Source organism: Glycine soja, chromosome 7 (assembly GCF_004193775.1).
Source record: "Glycine soja cultivar W05 chromosome 7, ASM419377v2, whole genome shotgun sequence".
Classification (NCBI taxonomy): Eukaryota; Viridiplantae; Streptophyta; class Magnoliopsida; order Fabales; family Fabaceae; genus Glycine; species Glycine soja.
This window is the reverse complement of record NC_041008.1, coordinates 13,800,722-13,823,011: the sequence shown is the minus strand read 5'-3', so window position 1 is coordinate 13,823,011 and position 22,290 is coordinate 13,800,722. Positions and strand designations below refer to the sequence as shown.

The window sequence follows — 22,290 nt, the reverse complement described above, 5'->3', positions numbered from 1 at the left end:
TCTAATCGATGTCAGTCAAAAAATAACTATGGATTGAATTGAATCAGATTCATTATAGATCAAAATAGATTAATAGATTTATTTTGATCCTATCCATCCATTTGCCACCCCTAATTTAGGATACCATTATCCCCTAGTCAGAATGTTCTTCACAGGTAATAACTCAATAAAATCATTTATTTACTTCAAAACAGCTTTTAAGTAATTTTTTTAATGCATTTCCATGTTGTGTACGTAACTGCAGTTGATCAATGACCACAGTAAAAGTAGATTGTATCTGCAGTTGTTGCTTTGAAAATACTTCACCTATTACTCCTAAATATTGAACGCTGCAAACGAGTTTCATAAGAACTACAACGGAAAATGAGCTCATTATTATGTGCAAAATTTACATTTTAAATCATCAAATTTACAAAGCAATTTGCGGGGGAGGGGCGGGGGGAGAGTACAATGGAGAACTCAGCAGCCATTTACGGTACCATCATGGGGTAATAACTATATGAACTTTACTCTTGGTGTGGGGGTTAGAAGCTGATACTTAGCTGTGTTTGGCAAATTGTTTAGACCACGTTGAAGGAAAAAACACATTTCGAGACAAACGCCAAAGCAACAGCCTAGTTGCTTCTCCATTGTGTCAAACCGGACGTTGACGCAAACACACACTTGATGGTTTTAAGTTAATTATGTAGCCCGAGAGATTATTGACGCATTTCCTTTTCCCAATTTTGAATGAATTTGGATTTGGTATAAGGAATGGCAACTTCTGGGATTCAACCAAGAAATACATACGTAACATCTAAGGTTTGAGATCAACGACTCACGAGCCAACCCGGTTTAATTAGGATGTCTTCCTTAAAATTGCGACCTGAGACAGACACTGACTCACCTTGACGGCGGTAACACTACAAAGGATTAAAAGCACAGGTGAGAAAATCCAATTCAGAGTAGTGCTACAAAAAATAGAAAATAAATATTCCCAGACTCATTTATTATAATTAGAGAGAATAATCAATCCCATTTTGTGAAAACCTAGCATGCATGTACCCGTGAAACAGTAAGTAAACAGGCATTAAGGAAGATTTTTTCTTCAAAACATAAACAGTAAACAATCAATTTAAAAAATAATTTTCTTGTTAGATTGTCATCATAAACAGATTAATGACCGAAAAGATGGAGCTGATAAAATTACATCAAGAATTAAATTGATAAGCTCAAAAGCAAGTTCTATAAAGAGCTCAAGCAACTAACCTTGTAACATACAACGGAGTCATCAGGATACATTGCAAATAGCTTCGTACCAAGGCGTGCATCACAGGAGTCACAGAGACTCTCATCATTAATCTGTACATGCCTTGACCTCTCCTCCAATCTTGACAATCTTGCATCAATGTCTACGGCACGAGATAAATTATGCACAATCTGAAAGAATTTGTTACTAAGATTACAAGCCCATAATACTTGGTTGACAACAAAAAGAAGCAATCAACCTCAAAATGTCAAGACTACAGAGCGCAAAGAAAAAATAATCTTGGGAAGATTGAATACAGGAATCTTAGTTTGATTTCAGAAATAAGTATGAATATGGTGGTCAAATATCCATATAAACTGGTGATACTGTAAAGACTATACCCAAAGAAAGGATCGTATTAAAATAAGCCACTACAGAGTGGAGATATCTATTCTTCTCTTCTTTATCACGTGGAAAGAGAAGATCTGAGATAGGACAATCTATCCAAGGGAAAAAAATGGAATAACCTGTCCTTGACGATGATGATGAACTCTGGCCCTGAACATTCTTAGTAAAGTATCAGAAGCAAGTTGAAGCGGCATATCTGGAGACAGTTTCTGCATTATATAGCCAAAACTTTTATAGGGAGTAACATTCCAAAATTAAGAACCACATTTCTGTGGAATAAACTCAATATAGTTGAGAGAGAGAGAGAGATGTGACGGTATGCAAATCATTAGAGTCCTGTAATTGAGAAAATCTACATCCAACAATGACAATTATACTCGGGTTTAATATTGCTGAATTAGCATACTCAAGCATTTCAAATTTTCTCTTCCGGTGGTTAACTTGAGGTATTAATCCTTTGATGATAAGAATCGTGAGGAAGTTGATTCATTTATCATATACATCACATCCAAGAAATGCACACCAGGCAGACACTCCCATAAATTACGTTCTTGTTAATAAAACTGGTATCTTCAATATGCCTACCGAGTGGCTTGCTTATGCAGCACCGCCATTGACTAATTTATAATATAATTGTTTGATATAAAATAAATAAAACTATTTATGAGCTATCTCCTAACAATTTGAGGTTTGAGATAGTAGGCCATTGACATTGGTATTAAAGACCCCATGCTAACCCTTATTAAAATATTGTTGAATTTCAAAATGATGTGAGTTGGACTTGTGCCCTGTTCAATCTTCAAACGTCAAGCCCAAAGGGCTTGCATGAGGGGGAATCTCTAATACAAAATCATTTATGTGCCTTCACAAAAGAGGTTAAGTTTTTGGGATAGTTGGCCCTTGACAATAACTTTAGGGAAGAGAGAGGGGTAATACCACCCTTCAATCCTTACCAAAGGGCAGAACAAGTTTAAAACCTGATGGTCTTATAAGGGGTAATTATTTATTTATATTAATAATCTTAGTTTTTAAGTGCATATCATTTTGCCAACATAAAACTCGCTGATATAACACATGGTTCTGTCCACATATTTTCATGCCGACAGATCCCTTCTCCTTTCACTTTAGACTGCAAAATATGGAGTTTTTGCAATAGAATATAGATGTTGAGAACAATTTGCTGCAGAAATTATGGTAATATAGAGTGAGTTAAATACCTCTAAAACTTGCAATGGATCTAGTGATTCTCCATGTTTATGGAGAAGGCGAACAGCAGCAGTAAACATAGGATCCTTATCATCTTGTGGATCCAAATACATTTCAAGCAACCTGAAGACAATGAATAAAAAGTAAAAGCATTTAAAACAAACTTGTTAAAAACTTCAGCACAAATAAATAAAATATTGAAAGGGTAAATAGGAGACAAACTGCATATATGCATCAGCTCTTCCTATCTCAGCACAATATTGCTCAGCAGCTTCACTGTCTTCCAGTTTCCTGGGAACCATAATGATAATAATAATAATAATAATAAAGAAAAAACTCCTTGTTTGTGATTTAACACATTGTAGGCCAATTGGTTCTTCTGCAAGTGGTTTATGTTATTCACATTAAACCTCATTATACTGAAACTATGGGAAATCCAATTGTCTGCTAAAATACATATCCAATGGAACCGTGCTGACTGCAAAAATCCCATCTTGAGACAATCACATTAGTCTGCAAAAAATATGGTAGCCTTATATCTTACCAATACTTTAAAAGATTTTTCTTCCCAAATGACTGGAAACTGAAAGCTACTACACCCTAGAAGGATAAATATTTGCTAAAAAAGTAATGCATATTCATCTTTTCTTTTTCTGTCTACAACAACCAAACCTCATCCCCTTTAAAGAGGACAGTCAAATAAATGGATCAAACATCTTTCACCTCTATCAAAACAAATTTTTCAATAAAACAAATTTTTCAATAAATCAAATTATAGTAAGATCAATTTTAATGAACATTTCTTTCTAGTTGTCAGATTCTAATTTCGTCCGGGGACTATCATTCACTGATGTTTTGATTCTCGCTAGCCAAACTGCATTGTTCGACACCAGTTACCGCACAAGACGGAAGATCGTTCAATGTTTTGATCAAGAATGCGAAAGATACCAAAAGGAGGGGCAAAAGGGTCTTTTTACTGAGTTTCCGGGACCTTGGCTCACCCAGGCTAGCCTATGGCTCGCCTGGGCCCCCAAGTTACTTCAGCCTGAAGGAACCACCTCGCCTGGGCGAGCCTGTTACTTCAGGAGTAAGCATCAGCTCGCCTGGGCGAGCTACCACGGTCCCAAATGTCATTTTTTCCTATAAATAGGCGTGAAAGGATCCAAAAGTCTACTTCTAGTGATAACTCCCAAGGGTACTTTCATGTAACTTTACTGGCTTCTAGAGATATTATTCTCTTAGATAATAACATTGTAACGGTAGGGACTACCAGCGACAATGCTTCACCAAAAAAGGAAAACTCTAGGTGAGGCTTCACTATTATCAAGCGAGTCGGAGACCCAACATGACCACAGATCGACCTCCACTTCCTATGGCTCATACAGACCCGAGTATAGGGCGTAATATCTCAATGTGTGTGCAAAGGTGTAGGTGTCATGTGTGCATGGAGCAACAAATATTTCTAACTACAAATGTAATAGATAGACAGACACACACACACCAAACACAATAACATAGCAAAGATTATACACAAATATGGACAAAACAAAAGAGAAAAGGGAACATGAATGAAGAAGTCACGATAAACATTGCACACTGATCGAATGGCTTAACTCTTTAACAAGTCCCCAATGGTGTCGTCATCTGTCGCAACCTACCCTACGACAGGAGAGCGAGGCGAAAAACAAAACTACGTCTTCTAAAAAAGGAAAACGCGCAGGAGTCGCCACCAACGTCGACAAAAACGTTAGGAAAACCAAAAAGAGGTCTGCAAATATTGAAAAGACGGGTTCGAGAGTTGTTTACGCGTAGGGAAGGTATTAGCACCCTACGCCCCCTTCACAAAAGACGGCAGCCTTTAATCGAGTGTGCAAAAACATGACTTCAATATTATTTAGTTTTCCTTTTTTGTATTTTTATTTTTTGGGGTCGACAAGGGTGTTGCTCTTGCTCTTGCTCCTACGTATCCTTAGGTTCGATGAGGAATTCAGACCTACGTAGTTCTTTAAAGAAAGAAAGTTATATGTTGAATTGGTTTTAGGCTTTTGAAAGATTCATTTTTATTACTGAAAACAAAAAGAGGTCGTTAAGGCGTTGGACCTTGAACGATCTCAAGTGACTTTGATGGAGAGAAAATCAGTTATGCGTTGGTTTTATCAACTTTCAATGACTTTAAAAGACAACTCTATGATGCTAATGATCGGTTAAGATTAAACTTTACAAAAGAAAAGAGATTACCGATGATAGAAGGAGGAGATGAATATGCACAAAACAGACCCCTAAGGGTGCATAGATCACATTCAAATCTTAAAAACAAAAACTAACCAAATGACGAACGAAGAACACCGAACCAAAAATGATGTAGAAATTGATTGCAGTCGCGATTTGGCAGCGCCTTGACTTCGTTTTCTCTTCTTTCTTCTTCTTCTCCCTTATTTCTTTCAATTTCTCTCAATGCTGAATGCTGGAACCCCTTCCTCAGCCCCCCTTCACGCCTATTTATAGGAAAAAATGGCATTTGGGACCATGACAGCTCGCCCAAGCAAGCTGATGCTTACTCCTGAAGTAACAGGCGAGCTGGTTCCTTCAAGCTGAAGTAACTTGGGGCCCCAGGCAAGCCAGAGGCTAGCCTGGGCGAGCCAAGGTCCCGGAAACTCAGTAAGAAGACCCTTTTGCCCCTCCTTTTGGTATCTTTCACATTCTTGATCAAATCATTGAACGATCTTCCGTCTTGTGCAGTAACTGGTGTCGAACAACGTAATTCGACTAGCGAAAATCAAAATATCAGTGAACGATAGTCCCCAAACGAAATTAGGGTCTGACACTAGTGTACATAATAAAATCAAGATTCCAAAATCACAGCCTTAGTGCAGTCCTAAGATGGAATCAAAGTTCAAAAAATACACACCACAACTCCTTGAATGCCAGTTGGCTATTGATAACATGCAAAACCCAGGTTTTTTCTTGCCTTTCTTGATCTTATCACACACTTCTCTTGCAACAAATTATCATGTTTCTACTTTTGGTCAGTTCTTCATCTGTCTCATTGTTCCTATTTTATATCCCAAAAAATACACATAGAAGCAGCACTATTTACTAGAGTTTTCTTGCTTGGTTCTCTGTTGGATGTCAGTCGTATATTTGCTATTAATGGATAAGATGCCAGTTCACTATAACATCTCATTTAAGCAAAGTGATTGGAGATACACCTTAGCTGATAAGTTATTTGAGGCATGCATATTTTGATCAAATCCAACTATGATACTCTACGATGAACATAATGTGTATACCTTGTCAATCTAAAATTGAGGACATGTTGTTAGCAGTGCAATTTAGATCTACATTTTCTATATCCTCTTCTCTAATAGTCTTCTTGCATGATGAGTAAGCTAATAGAAGTTTGAAAGATGCAAGATTGAACTTTGAAATTGACTTGGTTAAAGTTTTAGCATTATGATATGACCTTATGATTAGCTCATTTATGTATTAGTTTAACTTGTATTAGCATAGTTTTGAGTGAATTATATGAAAACTACTGTAATTTTGAAGCTAATTAGACACTTACAAAGCCAAAATTTGGAGGACCAAAGTCTCCTGCCCCAGTCTTCTATACAGAATAGCCTGTCAAGTAAAGCCAAATTAATAAAAGAAAAAGTAAAGAATGCTAAACATCCTTTTGAACATATGGGAGTTTATCACCACACCTCCCAAAAGTCTATGATCACAAAGAACCATTGGTAACACATACCAACATCAAATAAACAGAACTTAAGATAGCACAGTCAAAAATCTTAAAATTACCTTTTCTAACCACAATTCTGATCCTTCAATCAAGTCATGAACTTCTTCTGGATCATACAAGTCTGAGGACTGCAAAAATATCTGTAATCTTTCCCTGACAGGAATCTTAAAGATTGAGTTCTTCAACATGGCCAAACTTCTTGTCCCTATATTTCCACTATCAAGATTCTCAGAAATATTTTCGGATTCAAAGGCTTTGATTGCTGATTTGGCAAGTGAGAGGGCATACAATGTATGCAGCTGTGTATCATTACAGTCCTGGTCTTCAATCAACCACTGAAGATACCTAGAAACAAGAAAGCCATTTGTAAACTAAAAAAACAGAATTCAAAAAAATAAAATATAAATTTATATTACAATGGGAACAACAACCAAGTAATTTAAATTTTAATAGATTTTGGATGAGAAATTGATTTGAGTAGTCTAAAATTGTTTTAGAATACAGATTTTAAAACTAAAAAGAGAGAGAGGATTCAAACAGGCTGTGAATGATTTTTACCATGATAATGCAATGATGAGATATTATGAGCATTAATAACTTAATAGTACACTATCTCTAGTAATATTCCAGTAAGTATAAATGTCGTATAACTAATGTAACACTTTCTAACACTAATCAGCTGCTATATTTATTATATGGTTAGCAAAAACATAAAGGAATGAAAACGAAATAAAGAAGAACTAATAGCTTAAGCTTAATCAAATCCTTCAAATCAATAACTAAAAATATCCTTAGACATATTATCGATTTGAGAGAAATGAGTATACTGCCAATAGATAACACAATATAACATACCTCTGTAAAATTTCAACCTTCTGCGGATCAATAGTTGTAACAACTTCATCTGAAGTATGAAATGAATAACACATCACTAATTGTTTCATAAATAAAATAAACTTAGCAGAAACAAAAACATAGCAATGCCTGTGATATTTGAGAACCCTTTGACAGAGACGCAGAGTACATTAGCATTGTATGATAATATCCATTAAAGCAAGTAATCAAAACTAGTAAAAATTTAGCAATACATTCAAAATTTACATTTCACAATTAAAAGTATCAAAACATAATAATTATCCAAACAATGAGTACACAATGCTTAAAGAATTAAGGCCAACCAGGAGAAAGCTGGATCTCTCGTTTGTCTGAAGTCAAAACATTGACTGCAAGAACCTGGCTGATATCTGCAATCTGAAATGAAAAGATTCAAAACAAGAATAATGAACATTTAATCAAATTATGAAGTTGAAACATCCTATTTGCATTAACAACAAACTTCTAAACACTCATACCCATCCTAGATGTTGTAGAATCAATTCTTGGTCAGATGATTCCTCAAGAATCTTTGAAGCTTCAGCTGCAGCAATTGCCCTGCCAGAAATAAGGTTTTCCCCACTATTCTGTGTAATATTCTCCAAAGAAGGGTCTTTCCAGAGGCCGGATGAATAATTTCGTGCCAGGATGCGCCAAATATGCACAGCTTTTGAGCTCATTCCTTTACTTGCACATAGGAAGGCAAGTGTCCGTAGGTGCCCAGACTCTTCTAGCATTTGTTCCAATTCCTCCTGAAAAAGAGATGTATTTCATACGGTTTCAGGCAATCCCCAGGTAATTACCATTATGTCATGCAACCAGAGTTTTCTTTAAAGGGCAGCATCGATTTAGACAAGGGAATCTTTTTGTTTTCCTGTCCATGCTTGTGGTTGACATTCAAAGTAGGTTAGGGTTTGGTTTCTCATGTTCATTTTGCTGATGATGCTATTCTCTTTCTGCAGAGCTTCAAATTATATCAGGAGCAAGAAAAAGTAATTTCTCAAATCTATTTAGAAATAATACGTAAAATACCATTCACGACATTTGTTTTACAGTGTTAATTATGGAATGTATTGAAATCACTTCAATCAAATAACTAAATACATAATGGTTAGAACAATTTACAGTTCATGTATAATATGTGAAATGCTTAGTTTTCATAGGAATTAGTATTTAGGAAGTAGCACCCATTATTTGCCTAGGAAATAGTCTCCAGTTAGTCTACTAGGAGTCTATAGATACAGATGTTCTGCATAACCTGAGTGACGTACAATACAATCATTTAATCAATCAATTTCAATTGAACAATAACATCCAGAGACTTACCTAAAAACAAAAACAAATCAATTCGCACATATCTATTGAGAGTTATTCACTTACAATATAAAAACTACAAAAACAGTAATCTGCACATACCACAACACACCAGTTTATAGAAGAAGCCAGCCTCTCCATGTCCTCGACAGAATTTAAAGCTCTATACAGATACATTAGTAGAGTATCAACTCCCTCCCTGACTGATTCCGTTAGGTCTTTTTCTCGACAGGCCTCCAAATACCTGTAACAATATTGATCAACATAGGTGGTTAAGAAAACAAGTCAAAGGCCATAACTACAGACAAAAGAAAGCTTCCACGAAAATTATTAATTTACAATGCTATTATGATATGGTATTGAAACCCAAAATATTTAAAGTATATTCCTATCTTTCTCTACCCAAACTTTTTTTTATGATCTGCCCAAAAGTCCCAGTTACAGGGTATAGGAGATTTTTATTAGTATCTGAATGACATTATCAGAGTCAATAGGAATACATATATTACATAGTCACCATCCAAAAATTGAAAAGAATACGTGAATAACAACAAAATTGAATTCAGACCTGCTAATATTCTTGATTGCTGACTCCAACAAATCAGCTCTATTCGCTGGATTGAGAAAAAGGTCACTATCTACTATTGTTTCTACGCCTGCTTTCCTCAGGAAAGAAGCTCTTTGGATTGTCATCAAGCCATCATCTATTACATCTTCAAGAGGGGCTGGTGGAGGATGCAAACCCCAATACCTATTCCTAGGAACCTACAAAAGCCATTTTGAACATCTGTACCACATTCATACATCACGACCTATAAATATTTGAATAATATATATGTACTAAGGACAAGTACCACATTTCAAAATATAGCAAAAAACCTAATAGGAAAATTAGCAGTTAATCTAGTATATTTAGTTGAAATTTATCAAACACATCAAAAGTTGGACAGTAAGAGGTATTGGGGTTTACCTCGTTGAGAATCAGGAAATATATCTCATTTATTGTAAATTGATATGTTAGGATTTCATTTAGGGGAAATTACATCTCCTGAAATTATATGTAATTAATTCCTCCAGCTTATATAAATCAGTACCATAGGGTCTCTTAGAAATACAGTTCTCAGATAAATATCCCTTAGTTTCTCTTATTTTTACATGATATCAAAGCCTATAGCCCATCTTGTTCAGCAAGCATCTATGGAGACCTGGAGGGAGGGAATTAGGAAGTCCCACATCGCCTAGAGATCAGGCAAAGATAGAATATAATCAATATATAAGTGAGAGCAACCCTCACCCCATGAGTTAGCTTTTAGGGTTGAGTTAGGCCCAAATCCACATTTTAAAATGATATCAAAGTCTATCGTAGATCCAATAAAAAGGGTCACCCACCATATTATCCACGCACCTAAACCCTCACCCTATGAGCTAGCTTTTGGAGTTGAGTTAGGCCCAAACCCACATTTTAAGATACCCCATCAAATGTGGTATTTTGTTTCAAGTACCACATTTCCTATGATATTACTATGGAGCATTTCTTCACATTTCAAAAGTTCTATTTCAGGTGGATTACCCCATGGCCAAAGACTCAAAAAATAAAAACAAGAAACACATTTTTGAAACAAAGCTAAAGGTAGTAATATAAAAAGAGAGACAAGCAAAATGTACCAGTAAGGACCAGCGATTTGGATCTCGCATTATAAATGGGAATACTTCAGAAGGTTGCATCGTCTCAGAAAGCAAGAAGTGGTCCACTGCTTCTTTAAAATGTAAGTCAAAAAGCAAGAGAAATCCCACTTGAGCATGAACAAACGAGAGCAAATCTTTTGACATTTCACCTTCTGACTCAAGCTCCTCCACCAAGGATATGGCTCCCTTATAGTTCTTCTTCCTCAGAAGGTCTTTTATTTGTTCCACTGAAGGTAATTTCTGATAGCACACTACCTAGTAAAATATGTAAAAAGAAAAACAACTTCTTCAATGAGCTAGGACTATGGCTATCAAAATTATTTTTAATTAGACAACTAACAAAATAAATTAACACCATATTAAAATCTAATAATAAATTGAGTCATGACCAACAGTTAAAATTTCAAAATGACACTTACAGAACTATAAGTAATAGAACAACAAAAAACCACACAAAAGAATAACTACATTACAAACCATTCATAGTCAATTAATCATACATTGTTGTCAATGTCATAAACTCATAATTTAACATAACTAAAAAATGTCCAACATGTATGGAATCATATACAAGCTATCTAGGCAAGAGAGATGAGAGAGAGAGAGCGACACAGAGAGAGAGAGAGAGTGAGAAGAGAGAGAAACATTGGGAGGGGGAGAGATACACTGAGGGGTAAGAGAGTATGGCGTGAGAGAGTGAGTTTCGGGGAGGCGTCTCGACGAAGCTATGCCGGAAACACAGGAAGAGTTGCGCTGACTCATACGGTGACTAATTGGAGAGATCATAAGGACATCACGTCCTTATATTTCTCTCGTTTCGCCGACGACATCACAGAGAAAGAACTGTGGTATCACTTCAAGAGATGGGGGGATGTTCGAGAGATTTTCATCCCGAAAAGGAGAAACCTTGCGGGGAGAAGATATGGCTTCGTCAGGTTTAAAGGGGTACAAGATATCCCTTATTTGGTGAGGAAGTTGGACAGCATTGTTATAGGGGGATTGAAATTGTTCGTCAATCTCCCAAAGTATGGCAGGGAGATACGTCGGGAGACAGCGGGAACTATCCAAACAAAAGGGGTGGTTCGTAATCGCCATTCGACGCCAACCTCATACGCAGATGCATTGAGAAGAAACATTAACTGTGTAGGAGATCAGAAAACATCATTCACCCCCACTAAGCAAAATACCTCCTCGTCGGTGGTCCATATAGAAGTGAAACCAGAAGATACTTTATGGTTGAAGGAAGCATGGGTAGCGCGTCTAAAAAACCCAGCACTGTTTGAACGAATGGAGGAAGAGCTACTCTGGGAGGCTGGAATGGATGTAAATCCTACATTCTTGGGTGATGATCAAGTCCTCCTGCTGGGTCTCTCTGAAAATGATGCACACCAGCTCATCAATGGAGGCAGAACATTGTTATTTTCATCTACTGAAAGATGGCGTCCAAATATACGAGTAGACTATCGGCTTACATGGATTCAGTGTTGGGGGATCCCTGTTCAGGCATGGAACCCAAAACACATTAACCAGATTGTAGCCGTTATGGGAGAGATGGTGGACCTAGATGACTCAGTGGAGGAGAAAAGAAGGCTGGATAAAGCGCGGGTTCTCATCTGGACTCAGTGGCGACCATTAATTCAACATACGATGCAAGTCATGATCGATGACGACAAGTTCACGGTCCACATCATCGAGGAGTCCTGTCAAGGCCATTTAGATTGTTTGCGGAGGAGGGGGAACGTAGGAGGGTCATCGGAGGAGATTAACTCCGACGATACCATGCTAGATAGCTCATCCCACATCAACTGGGACCCAGGTGATAACGTCTCAAACTTACCGGAGCTGGAATCGTGTAGCAACCTTCACGGAGTAGTTCCTCAGAACTCCGTCGGCGCCGAAGAACAGGGGGGGCCAACGCGACCATGTCCGTCGGCGTCGGAACTGCGTTCCGCGCGACAAGGCGAAGTCGCGACCTCTTCGCAGAGCACCGAAGTCCAGGACACAGGGTATTTACCCGCTGGGTATAAAGAAGGTCGCGACCCATTAGACACTTACCCTCAGTCCATACCAGAGACCTGTGTAACTCCATTGCCTGGACAAAATTTCAAATCCTCTTTTCAGGCTATGGAGACAAACACAGAGAGGAGGCAACAGGTCAGCCTATGTGCCAGGAATGTAGAGGCTAAGGAACATCACCAAAATGGCAATGGTGGTAACGGGAGGTCTAGGGGGGTGATATATGGTCAAAAGGAATCTCATGCAGAGGATAGACACGTGGCCTTGGCTGAAGATAGAACGGACACATGTGACAAGTCTAAGTATAGTGAGTTGGAGGGGCATATAACAGACAAAACACCACGTACAGCACATAATGGTGAACATATTCCCATTTATACCCCCAAAGAGAAAAATTATTTGCTGGGCCTTCAAACACAAGAAGGGTTGGATGGGAATTTGTGGCAAGTTTACTCCAAGAAGAGGAGGTGCCAAAAGCAACCAAATACGGGCTTCCTCCCCTCTAATTCAAGAAGCACAGCAATCATTGGAGACACACAACAGCAACATAATGATAACTCGACACAGCTAGAGGCAATTCACAAAGATATCTTGCAGCAATAGCTCAGAGAGGAAGCAGCAGAGGCAACTCCAGTTTCGGAAAACCAATATGATCAAGAGGCAAGCCAAATATGGAGTGTGGCCAAACAATTGGGCCTCACAGGAGAAGGAAGCAAGGAGGAAATTTTGAAGAAGTTCCAGCAGATGGAGGAAAGGGACAGAGCAGAAGCAACCAGAAGGGTTAATAATAGTAGGAATCAATGAAGTTAATTTCCTACAATGTTAGAGGCCTTGGGAGGGGTGTAAAGTGGGGAGCAATAAGAAGAATGATCAAGCAGGAGGTTGTGGATTTAATATGCCTTCAAGAGACAAAGAAAGAACTGGTAGATAAACCTATGTGTCAGGCTTTGTGGGGTAATGTAGATGTTAATTGGGAAATGTTACCAGCTACCAATTCTGCTGGTGGCATTCTTTGCTTATGGAGTGATAAGTCATTCAGGTTGCAAAGGAAGATTATTGGAAATGGGTTTATTTTAATGGTTGGGGAATGGATCCAAGAAGCACAAATGATAACTCTAGTTACTATTTATTCTCCTTGTGACATTCATAACAAAAGAATTTTGTGGGACTCAGTAAAACAGCTTAGACAGTCTATGGAGGGGGGTCTGTGGTGTATTATGGGAGATTTTAATTCCATAAGGGGCCCTGATGAAAGGTTTTCCAATGTCCAAAGTTTACATGAAGATAGTTGTATCAAAGAATTTAATCAGTGGATAGATGATTTAGAGGTTTTGGAGGTTCCTTGGCTAGGAAGGAAGTTTACTTGGTATAGGCCTAATGGTGCATCTAGAAGCAGACTTGACAGGTTTTTAGTCTCCCATGAATGATTGGTTAGATGGCCCAGCAGCTTTCAAGCCACACTTGCTCGGAATTTCTCAAATCATTGCTCAATCGTACTTCGTTCTAAGGAGATTGATTGGGGTCCAAAACCTTTTCGAATCTTGGATTGTTGGCTTAGTGATAAATCTTTCAAGGAAGCTGTTCATCATAGCTGGACATCCATTCAACAGCCAGGTTGGGGAGGAATTATCCTCAAACAAAAGCTTAAAAATTTGAAGCATAGCTTGAAGGCTTGGAATAGACAGCATTTTGGAGATACTCTATCAAAGGTTAAAAGGATTGAGGCTGAACTAAACAAGTTGGAGGAAGACACAATCCAAAGACAATTGTCCCCTCATGAACAACAGCAAAGAAAGCAACTGCAGGAAGATCTTTGGGCTGCAGCCCAAGCCCATGAGTCTTTGTTGAGACAAAAATCTAGGTCAAGGTGGATCAAGGAGGGTGATTGCAACTCTCGCTATTTTCACAAGATGATAAATGCCAACCGCAGTATCAATTCTTTAAAAGGTGTTATGGTGGAAGGAGTTTGGACAGCTGAGCCTCATTTTGTGAAGGAGGAGGCTAGGTCTTTCTTTTTGCAAAGGTTTCTTGAACCAGACCTCCATAGACCCACACTAGATGGTACTCCTTTTCAAACCATCTCTCAACAGCAAAACAGTGAGCTGGTGGCACCTTTTTCGGAGGAGGAAGTGAGGGGAGCAATATGGGACTGTGGTAGTGACAAGAGCCCTGGGCCTAATGGGATCAACTTCAATTTCATCAAGAAATTTTGGCAGCTAATCAAGTCTGATATTCTCCGGTTTCTAGATGAATTTTATGCTAACGGAATTTTTCCTAGGGGATGCAATGCTTCCTTCCTAGCTTTAATTCCAAAGGTGGCTGACCCACAGTTTTTGAATGATTACAGACCTATATCTCTCATAGGCTGTATGTATAAGATTGTAGCGAAGATATTAGCCAAGAGAATGAAGACAGTGCTGCCAACCATCATTAATGAAGCCTAATCAGCTTTCATTGAAGGAAGACACCTTCTTCAGAGTGTCCTCATAGCTAATGAAGTGATTGATGAAGCTAAAAGGAGCCATAAATCCTGCCTTATTTTCAAAGTTGATTATGAAAAGGCTTATGACTCGGTGTCGTGGAATTTTCTGTTATATATGTTGAAGAGAACAGGTTTTAACCCTAAATGGATCAGTTGGATGGAAGGGTGTTTGAAATCAGCCTCAATTTCAGTCTTGGTAAATGGCAGCCCCACAGCAAAGTTTATACCTCAAAGGGGTCTTAGACAAGGGGACCCTCTAGCTCCATTTTTATTCAACATAGTAGCTGAGGCATTGAATGGTCTGATGAGGACAGCGTTGGCAGCAAATCTGTACAAAGGTTTCACTATTGCTAGCAGTGAAGTCAGCATTAGCTTGTTGCAATATGCGGATGACACGATCTTTTTTGGCGAGGCATCTATGGAAAATGTAAAAGTTCTCAAAGCTATTCTAAGAACTTTTGAAGTGGTTTCTGGTTTAAAAATTAATTTTGCTAAGAGCTCTTTCGGTGCTTTTGGTATGGATGACCAGTGGAGGCAAATGGAAGCTAACTATCTCAACTGCAGTCAGCTAGCTCTTCCTTTTGTTTATCTTGGCATACCCATTGGGGCCAACCCGAGGCAAGCTCATGTTTGGGAACCTATTATCCAAAAGTATGAGAGGAGATTAGCTAGGTGGAAACAGAGATATATCTCTTTGGGGGGGAGAGTGGTTCTTATCCAATCAGTTCTTACTTCTCTTCCTATTTATTATTTTTCTTTTTTCAGGGTTCCCCAAATTGTGATCAACAAGTTAATCAGAATTCAGAGAAGCTTTCTTTGGGGAGGAGGTCATGACAACAAAAAGATTGCTTGGATATCATGGGAGACAGTATGCTTACCCAAAGACAAAGGAGGTTTAGGCATTAAAGACATCCATACGTTTAATGTGGCCCTCCTTGGTAAATGGATGTGGAATCTCATGCACCAACAAGGGGCTTTATGGGTTGCAGTTTTGGAAGCTAAATATGGGGGCTGGAGAGGTCTAGCTGAAGAGGGAAGCTCAAGTTTGCAGTCAATTTGGTGGAGGGATTTAAAAAGAGTTATCCATCAGTCCTTCAATGGTAAGACTCTTCATCAGCAAATTAATTGGAAGGTAGAAGCTGGGGATAAGGTAAGATTTTGGGAGGATAGGTGGATTAGTCATGACCAATCATTAGCTGAAAAATACCCTCGGCTATACTTGAATTCTAATCATCAACACCAGCTAATTGGTCTCTTGGGGAAGCATAGCAACTATGGGTGGGAATGGAACTTTAGTTGGAGAAGACAGCTGTTTGACAGTGAAATTGAAACAGCCATCTCCTTTCTCTCTGAAGTTGAAGGTATATCCATTCATATTCAAGGTTCTGATACTTGGGTTTGGGCAGCAGATGCATCGGGTATCTACTCTACTCGTAGTGCTTACTCATTGTTTTGGGGGGAGGTAGCTGTTGAGAACCTTCATGATTGTTTTGAGGACCTTTGGAAGATCAAGATCCCGAGTAAAATTGTGGTGTTTGCATGGAGGATGCTGTGGGACAGATTACCTACAAAATCTAATTTAAGGGTTAGACAAGTGCAGATTTCGGATCTGACTTGCCCCTTTTGCAGAAGGGTGGAGGAGAATGCTTCCCATATTTTTATCCATTGCATTAAGATCCAACCTATATGGTGGGAAACAATGTCCTGGATAAACTTGAAGGGAGCACTTCCATGGAGCATAAAAGATCATTTTATGCAGTATTCTTCCTTGCAGGTGGATGGCATCAGACCTAGGAGGTGGCAGTTGTGGTGGTTGGCGGTTACATGGTCCACTTGGCAGCTTAGAAACAGAATTTTATTCTCCAATGCAACCTTTGATGGAAACAAACTGGTTGAAGACACGTCTTTTCTAATATGGACTTGGCTTCATAATTTGGAGAAGGACTTTTCATTGCATTTTAATCAGTGGTTGAGTAACTTAAGACAGGGTTTTTTGCAGTAGTAGGGTTTTCAGTTTATTTTAAAACATATGTATTTTTTCCATAATTTGGTTCCAAATCAGACTCTTGTTGTCTGCTTTCAGGAACCATTTATATGGAGCCCAACTTTGTAATAGTACCTCTGGTACTTCTTTTATTCTATATATATATTTATCTTTGCCGATCAAAAAAAAAATGGAATCATATACGATTATTATCAAATGCGAGATATAAGGTGGGTAGGATGGTTAAGGAAGAAGGGAAGAGGAGAAAGGTCATGGGTTCGATCCCCTCTGTTAACAAAACTAACATTTGCCGATAAAAATAATGATTATTATCAAATGAGGTCTTGACTTAGGATAGAATAATGGGATTTTATATAGGATATAAAAGAAAAGCCAACATAAAAATAATGTGTTTCGGTTTGGTTTGGTTCAATTTTCACAATAGGAACTAAAAGTTGAGCCAAACAAAAACAAATGAGGTTTTACAATTTTCGGCTTTTTCAGTTTATTGGATCAGTTTGGCACTTCAAAACAGTTTGCCCCCTTTGAAGCCTTCAAGTTTGCCTTTGTTCTGATCTTGTGTTGGTGTCTATGTTCACGTTTTGTGTCATTAGTCAGCCACACGCCTCTTTTCATGCTGGGTGACATTTTAATTTTTTATGATCTAAATTTTTTTATATTTTTAAATTAAGTTTAATAATGTTTTTAAGGTTATCATTTATTATAATTTATATATATATATATTATATTTTAAGTGGGATCTTACTATTCAAGTTACAATCACATGATTTACATATTCTTCTCCTTTTGATCCTCAGTGAGATCTCAATTTTGACAACCTTGTATATGAGAGTATAGGTCACTACACTGAGTGTGCATTTAATCCAATGTAATGTGGTGCTTAATAAGACTAAATTGATGAATATAATCTATGACTGAAATCAAATACAAGCTATGAAGCACCTACACTTGCATTTTCTTTATGCATCCAATACTAATACTCTTATATACTTCACCTACGTGTATCTGTGAAGTATCCAAGTCTTTTAAGAACAGTTGTGAAAAGTTAATACCGCCAAATATGAGACATAGAAGCATGTATAAGATAGAACCATTGTCTCTTGATAAACCAAAAATGGAATCTGTCCACTTTATGGACGATAAAGGAATGGGATGATACCATTCTTGTTCGTAGGCAATAAGCATTAAGCAGTGATTTATTGTAACAATTATTTATAATTTTTTTTGTTTAGTAATGTTCAAAAACTTTGTTCTTAATTTGGATTTGCAGAATTGCTATTATATATTTATTATGTTTTTATGAATTTTTATGCATGTCCAGTACATATCCTACACATTATATATTTTACAAAAAGTTACTATAGCATCAGAATGTATAGCATCACAAATTTCTCTTCAACTAGCATTATATATATAAATTTTCCCCCTTCCCCTTGGGCCAACTACTCGAGTGACAAATTTAGGTTTCGAAAAAGTAGTTCTCTAAGCACTATGCTTTTAGCTCCACAAGATCGAAAAAGTCTATTAGTATTACTTCCTCTCATGGTTTTCAAAAAAAATCCACGACCCCATTTGCAACCACATCAGCTGCATTTGCCCGCAATGTCAGGACCACAACAAAACCACAACTGCAACCACGACTGCAATCAATATCATTTTCAAATTAAAGGGACCCAGAACAGAAGAATATCATATGTTCTTGACTTTTCTAAAAAAACTAAAAATAAGTTCCACTAGTTATTTACCATTTTGAGCATGCTATGTTTCAGAATAAATTTCCAAATCAGAGAAACGTTATTTGTTACATTTCCATAAATTGGACTTCACAAGGGATGCCATCAGAAGATTGCTAGGAACACTCAAAAGCCCAACCAAACCTATTCTGTTTTAAGAGTTTGTATTTCCATTAGAAACCATAATGAACACCAATCTGTCATTTTTCTTCAGTCATATTGATGTGCAACAACGGCCGTATAAATGCCTATTCAAACACAGCTTAAATTTTCCTTTTTCTTTACCACTATTTCTCTGGGTGTGGCCATGAATGAACAATCCGTCGTGATGATGAACTAGCCAGTATTCAGTTTACCTCAACAATCCATTAATCCACAACCCTAATAAAACATTTATCCATTGAGTTGAACCCTAACAAAGCCAACCATCCAAGCTCACATCACATGTATATAATATATCAATCAATGGTTACATTCTGAACAATTATCACAATATCACCAGATTCAAACTAGAACATACCTTGGTAGCAGTTGCAACAGCAACAAGCCTCCCACCCCTATCTTCCTCGCTGGCAACAACACATCGCCCAACCCCTTCCCCGCCAAAGGGCAACACCTGAACACAACCACAATGCCTCTTATGATATAACTCAATCTTCCCATCACTCACAACCACCACATAGGAATCAATCTCCCCCACCAAGTCCAAGCCGTGCCGGAACACCAGACTCCCCCCCACGGGCTGCCCGTGGGGGTCAACAATAACCCCCACATTGTCCACCAACAACAGCACCCTCCACTCCTTGTGCAAGAGCTTCAACCTGGGCGGCCGTGACACGTCTGGCAACGAGAAGATCACGCTATTCTGCCCAGTCACACAGGAAATCAAGCTGTACCCATTCACAGTACCAACAACTATAGAATCATTGAGCCACACCATGGCACTAACAACCCCATCAACACACTGAATCTCCTTCAAAATCACAAGAGTACCACCACCACCATCATCCCTCTCAGTTTTCCCATTCCTATTCCCCAAAACAAGCTCCGCTAGAATCAGCCTCTTACCAACAACAACTGCAAAAACAAATCCACCACCTGTCTCACTCTGCACATCAACCTCCTTCATTGAGTTCATTCTCAATTTCTGAAACAACCCTAAACCCGAACCTGAACCTAAACCTGAACCGAAACCCTCAGATTCTCCACCGCCGTTGTTCCTGAACCTTCTCCTCGTGACCAACGAAACCCCCTTGGGGAAACTCAATTTCGTGGCGCCATTTGAGAGCTCGGAATCGACCAAGAACAGAGCCCCATCGGAGAGCAGCAGAAGCTTCCCGAACTCTTCGATGACCGAAATGGACTCGACGGCGGTGTCGCTGACCGAAACGCTTCTTAGGAAGGAGAGCTTGCGCAAAACGGCGTCGTCGTCGGTGTAGTTGGAATCTTCGGCGGAGAGGGAAAAGAGAGTTCCGGAGTGAGTTCCAACGTAGAAAAGAGTCGTATGGTGTCGTTTCGAGTGGGCGATTGCGAGGGATCGAATGGAGCTGGCGCGTGAGTGGGCCGTGAGGTCGAACTGCGCGTGGGGCTCCAGCACCACGCGGCTCATGCTCATGCTAATGCTGCTGCTGCTTTCAACCTTCGCCATTTTGCGAATCGACGCTCTGCGACTCGAAAAGTTCTACCTTCTCATTCTCGCAGGTTCTTCTCGAAACCCAATTGAGCCTCAACGCTCAACGCGTGCGTGCGATTAAGCAAGCTTGGCTTGCACCTCCCTGCACTTGAACTCTGCTTCACTCAACTTCTGGGAGAAAGAAGGAGAACAGTGCACTTTTTTTCTTTTGTTTTTCTTGGGTAAATACTAATCTTTTCTGAAAGTGTGACAAAATGATCCCTTTTTCATTGTGATTTAAAAATTTTTACAAACAAAACTATCATTTAATATATAAAAGATGTTAAAAAGAGTTTTTCGCAAAAAGCAAGTTAAACTTATACAAATCAAGGGTTGGTTTGTCTTTACCAATGAGATTAAAAAGGGAGAAAGTAATACGGCCAAAAAATTTATATTGGTTTATCTTCACCAATGAAATTACATCTAGTTTTTAATAATTCATCAAATTTAGAGTAACTTTCAACAAAGTTATAACTATTATTCTATGTCACATCTACTTCTTACAAAAGCTTTCTCAAGCTTATGAGTATTATTTTCAACCAAGCCACTTTTGACTCTAGAACAAATAAAAAGATTTGTTTAAGGTTGGGTGCACATAAACAAGGCTTTCATCTTATAGACAAATTTACAAGATAAACTTATTGTCTTTCTCTCTCAAGATTTATAATGTGTTTTGAAAGGAGTGAATAGGCAATTTAGTCCCTGAGATTGTAATCATTTTACATATTAGTCCCTAACTTAATTTTAAATTCAAAATAGTCTCTATCTTTACATTCGTTATGCAAATAAGTCTCTGCCGTTAAAATTTAATTTCCTCCGTTAGTCATGTCTATTTGGCAAACCTCAATCCATGTAAGCAACCCAATGTGGCAAGTTTGAGTCCAAGTCAGCAATCTCATGTGGTAAGGACTGAATTGAAAAATTAGGAAAAGTTAGGTTAAAAAGCAATCAAAAATGAAGTAAACGCATTTTCCCCCACAACGCGGTTTCACTGTCTTACTGCTTGTAGGGCTTTTTTAACTGTTTGCAGTTTGCTCTTCCCTCCACTGCATTCCCTTTGTCGGTGATTATGAGTCTTCGCGTTTGGCATTCAGGTTGGTGGTTTTTTTGCGTTCATTTTTGTTTGCATTGTTTTGGTGGATTCATTTGGGGTTTTATATGTTCAAGGGTTTTCATTTGCATTGTCTTCGCGCTTCGCAGGGAGGTTTATGGTCCTTTATTATTTTCATTTATGATGCTCTATTTTTATAGATGACATTGCATGTTGTTGTGATGTGCCTATGTTTGAGTTTGAGTTAGGTTTTTTATTTCTTAATATATGACAATGTTTGTGGTTTCTGATTGTGTAGAATGAATGACAATATAACTTTAATATTGCACCATGGAGGAAGATTCACTCCACGTGCCAATGATGGAAAGGTTGAATATATAGGCAGAGAATTTGACGTTTGGGAGGATATATCTGCAGATTGCATGAATGCATTTATCTTATATGATCTAGTGAAAGCTTGTAAGAAGTATAGCAATATAGGAGATCGTTTTTGGTTGATTGATAAGGACTCAAATTTTAATCATGGGTTAAGGAGTTGTACAATTGATGGAGATATATTACACTTAGAGGGATGCTTTTGAAAATGAGAATGAGATAAATTTTTATTTTCATCATGAAGTAGATCCAATTATAGAAGAAGTCCCACAGATGTTGTACTTGGAATGTCATCCAATTCCAGACCCTGTTGCTGGTGAGTAGAGGGATGTTGATGTTGGTGAGCAGAGAGATGCTGATGCTGGTGAGTAGAGGGATGCTGATGCTGGTGAGCAGAGGGATGTTGACGCTGGTGAGCAGATAGATGGTGGTGGTGAAGAGAGAGATGTTGGTGGTGGTGCAAGCCTATTATCACCATGCTTGAAGAAATTAGAAGTTA

The 22,290-nt window shown here is 38.3% G+C and overlaps 1 protein-coding gene across 3 annotated transcripts; it reads right to left on the bottom strand.

Annotated features, from left to right (window-relative positions):
- Positions 1-290: 290 nt before the first annotated feature.
- LOC114418820 (vacuolar sorting protein 3-like) lies at positions 291-20,585 on the bottom strand. 3 transcript variants are annotated; one of them, XM_028384340.1, is made up of 14 exons: positions 19,214-20,580; positions 10,437-10,712; positions 9,340-9,536; positions 8,874-9,015; positions 7,937-8,209; positions 7,763-7,835; positions 7,440-7,488; positions 6,644-6,929; positions 6,408-6,463; positions 3,065-3,133; positions 2,854-2,965; positions 1,756-1,845; positions 1,249-1,419; positions 291-902 (listed from the first exon to the last, which is right to left on the bottom strand). In XM_028384340.1, exons 1-14 carry the CDS (start codon positions 20,339-20,341, stop codon positions 810-812), a joined length of 3,015 nt encoding a protein of 1,004 aa, XP_028240141.1. In that variant the 5' UTR covers positions 20,342-20,580; the 3' UTR covers positions 291-809. The 3 variants fall into 3 exon arrangements, with proteins under 3 accessions (XP_028240141.1, XP_028240143.1, XP_028240142.1); XM_028384342.1 differs by lacking the exons at positions 291-902; positions 1,249-1,419; positions 1,756-1,845; positions 2,854-2,965; positions 3,065-3,133 and adding an exon at positions 3,151-3,355 and having other exon boundaries at positions 19,214-20,584; XM_028384341.1 differs by lacking the exons at positions 291-902; positions 1,249-1,419; positions 1,756-1,845; positions 2,854-2,965; positions 3,065-3,133 and adding an exon at positions 4,783-5,608 and having other exon boundaries at positions 19,214-20,585.
- Positions 20,586-22,290: the final 1,705 nt, after the last annotated feature.